We start from the raw sequence: 3409 nt of genomic DNA, 5'->3' as shown, positions 1-3409 counted from the left end.
AATAATAATACTACACACTATATATATATATATATATATATATATATATATATATATATATAATCTGACTAAATATTACGAAATTTTACAATTGTTTCGTAAGAAAAATCATTTCACTTGATCATTCGTTGTTTTTTCAAACTTCTATCTTGGTTCAAGAATTTTACACTTTACTGCGATATTCTGTATGTAAATCAAAAAATGAATATCTCGTTTTGCGCGAGTGTCATTCATCAAGGATCTTCAAGAGTGCGAACATACCAAATCGAATTGAAAACGTCACTTCAATGCGTCTTTAACAGTGCGTTCTCAGTTTGCAAAGACTTTTCTTGTAAGTCAGACATATAAATATCTGTTCTTTGCAAAATTGTGAAGTTGAGAGAGAAGCGTGTAAATTTGTACTTCGACTTCAGTCGGAGTTTCGCGGAAGCCATCCGATAGAAGGACTTTATGACGCGTGGCGTCGCGACGAGTCGGGCCATTAGACACCGGGTGCATATTGTGAGGGTGTAAAGGAGCACGTGGACAATAACGGAGCGACCAAATTTTATCATCCGTTTCCATCGCGTATGCAACAGTCAGCGCGGCGCGGCGGCGCGCAGTCTCCGTTTTCTCTTATCGTCGGGAAACTTGAAGCAGCTACCTGACCATATAAGATATATGGTATGCCTTCTTTGATGAACACGAGACTATGTAAAACGTAATAAATTAAAATAAGCGAAAACAAATTAAACTAGTCTAACAAGTTATATTCACTCCTTTATCCTTCAATCAATTTTCTATCTATACTCCATTATTCATGTCATTGATTACAATTAAAGTAATTATTGCAAATTATTCTCTCTTTTATTGTATAGTAATTGCGAATTTATCGTAGAAAATAGCTATAATTTCATTAAAAAAAAATTAAAGTTTCATTGCAAAAGTTACTTTCGATGGAAGTAGCAATTGACAGCGTGACTTTTGCAAAGGCGACATAACATCTTGCCGTATTCACTACACAAATGACGAATAAGAACAGAATTACGTATGATTGTCCACTCGTGGTTGACGAAACGCGGCACGGGGTGCGTGACGTTCCTGTAAACGTTCGCAGTTCCAAGTTGCGCGTATCGAGCAAACAATTCACGCACACACAAACTGCAGTTACTTAAATATTTCCCGCCGATTGAAGGTATACGCACGCAGCATGCATGGTTGTAATTGCGTGCGCTAATTTTACTATATTAGAATTTATTTAGAAATGCGATTGCTGCACTGGTTCTTATTGCAAATGCCTAATCGTTGCAAAACAATTCAAAATGTTCTAAATTTTAAACGTTGATCATTTCTAATTATCGATTGATAATAGTTTGAATGTATCTTAATGTTTAATATACACGATTGAGTTGAGATACTACCTTGTAAATTTTTTTTCTTTGAAATATTAGGAGTACTTGATTAAATAATGATCTTTATCTTTTCCTTTTTTAATATAACTTTGTAAGTAAAAATGTGTTAAAATGTATGTGAGAATCACTTAATTTTTATATACTTGTAAAAGTAATAAAAATTAGTTATTAGACGAACATCATATGTAAATGTAAAGGACTAAAAACTATTATAAGAATTAATTAAATAAGCAGAATAATAAATTATAAATAATATACAAATAAAATAAATAGAAAAATGCGGAATACGAAATAGTTCTTTAAAATTGAAATAAAAAAATTAAGTTATTTTTGTTTGTATTTAACACTTAACATTTTACATAACAATACATAAAATATCAATAAAGCGAATTTTAAATTAAGAAACGAGAGAGCGCAAAAAAGTAAGTCAATGAATCGTTTTAAAAGTAATATTTAAAAATTTTAATGATAAGAAATTAATTCCAAGTTAGAGTTTCTTTTGCAATTTTGGTAAACTTGGTCCTTCCAGAAAAAAAGAAATATAAAGGTATAATGATATACATATATACATATAACCAGATCTTATAATAGAATTCACGTCGCAATTTCAAATCGCTCGAGCATTTTTGCGGTTATAATTGCGACAGTGCGGTATCATAATTATCCGGACTAAACCAGTGGTCCTTCTCGGATAATTAGACGGTGGCGAACGAGGTACCGACACCGCGGCCAATTCAACATAGTGCGGTATCAGAATTTCTCGTCGCCGTGGGTCTAAATCTCCCATCAGACGATGTCACGGGAGAAGAAGCTTTTATGTATATACTATAGCAATAATTTACTGAATACTTACTGAGACACGTTACCAGGCCTGATAGTCGCTGGTATTTGATATTCGGGGTGCAGCACGCCGGTACGGTTGAACTCCTGGACGCGGGTCGGTCTGTCGGCGCCGAATGGTCTCGGGCTGCCGATCGTCCGATAAAATTGTTGCTGCTGCTGTTGTGGCTGTGAACGCTGCTGCAACTGCTGCAATTGCTGCCTGGCGCAGAACGGGCAACCGGCGCAACTGCGTGCGATCGACGCGAGTACCATCAAGACACCGATCATGATGCACGACATGGTGATCGCGCCAAGATAGTCCCCCGGTCTCTTTCGTGGATAATGAAGACGATGACGGCGACAACGACGGCGACGTCCGTCGTTCAGTGGCGAAGGAGTTCGACTGTGCCGAACGAGCGAGCGAACTGCCGTCGCCGCCACCGCCACCGCCGCCACCGCCGCTGCCGCCGCCGTCTAGGAAACCACGCCGGCAGCCGACGAAACGAAGTAACCCCTCTCGGTTCTTAATCGGACGACTCCCGCGTTCGCCACCAGTGTTCTGATAGAAACCCCTCTTTCTCCCTGCCCCACACCTTTCTCGCCGATCCGATGATCTCGCGTAGTAAGCCTGTTAACCCTTACATTCTTACCTGACCCGATTCGCAATTTTACGAGAAATGTTAATGAAAACAATGCATCTTCTATTATTGATATGTATGTCTTCGCACAATATGAACAAATTTATCTCGTTCTATCTTAATTATCTGGAATACGACACTGTCTTGCAACATTCTCTTTCATTGCAATGTGTTTATAATAGTTTTACTATAATAACTCTATATTTTTTATATTTTTTCGTTCTTATATTATTTCTTATTTTTATTTAAGTATTTACTTAAATATCCAGCAAGCTCAATTTTATCAATCTCCTGTTCTTGATTTTCAAATCTACTGAATGCAAGAATTCAATTATTTAGTCTTGGAATTAAAAAAAAATTTTTTTATTATTCGTTATTTTTTCAAATCATGTCTAAACGCAATTATGTGTATATACTTGTTTCTCTTGGCGAGGGATTCAAATTATAAATAAATATTTCTCTGTTTCCCAGTTTGATTTCTTTTTACATTTATCTTTTAATCTTCGCGAACACATTACTTATCCAGGAGAATTCTTTCATCTTCTCTTTCTCATCTTT

General features: G+C 36.4%; 1 protein-coding gene across 1 annotated transcript in view; it reads right to left on the bottom strand.

The window, feature by feature from the left end:
• Window positions 1-2513, bottom strand: part of LOC105620928 (protein NDNF-like) — a 9906-nt gene extending 7393 nt beyond the window's left edge. Inside the window, exon 1 of the mRNA XM_012202404.1 lies at window positions 2245-2513. Coding sequence (XP_012057794.1) covers window positions 2245-2513 — 269 coding nt within the window. The remainder of the gene's footprint in view (window positions 1-2244) is intronic.
• Window positions 2514-3409: the final 896 nt, after the last annotated feature.

The sequence above is a fragment of the Atta cephalotes genome (genome assembly GCF_000143395.1).
Source record: "Atta cephalotes unplaced genomic scaffold scaffold00030, whole genome shotgun sequence".
NCBI lineage: Eukaryota > Metazoa > Arthropoda > Insecta > Hymenoptera > Formicidae > Atta > Atta cephalotes.
Note: the sequence above shows the minus strand (reverse complement) of the source record. Positions and strands in the feature narration are given on the sequence as shown.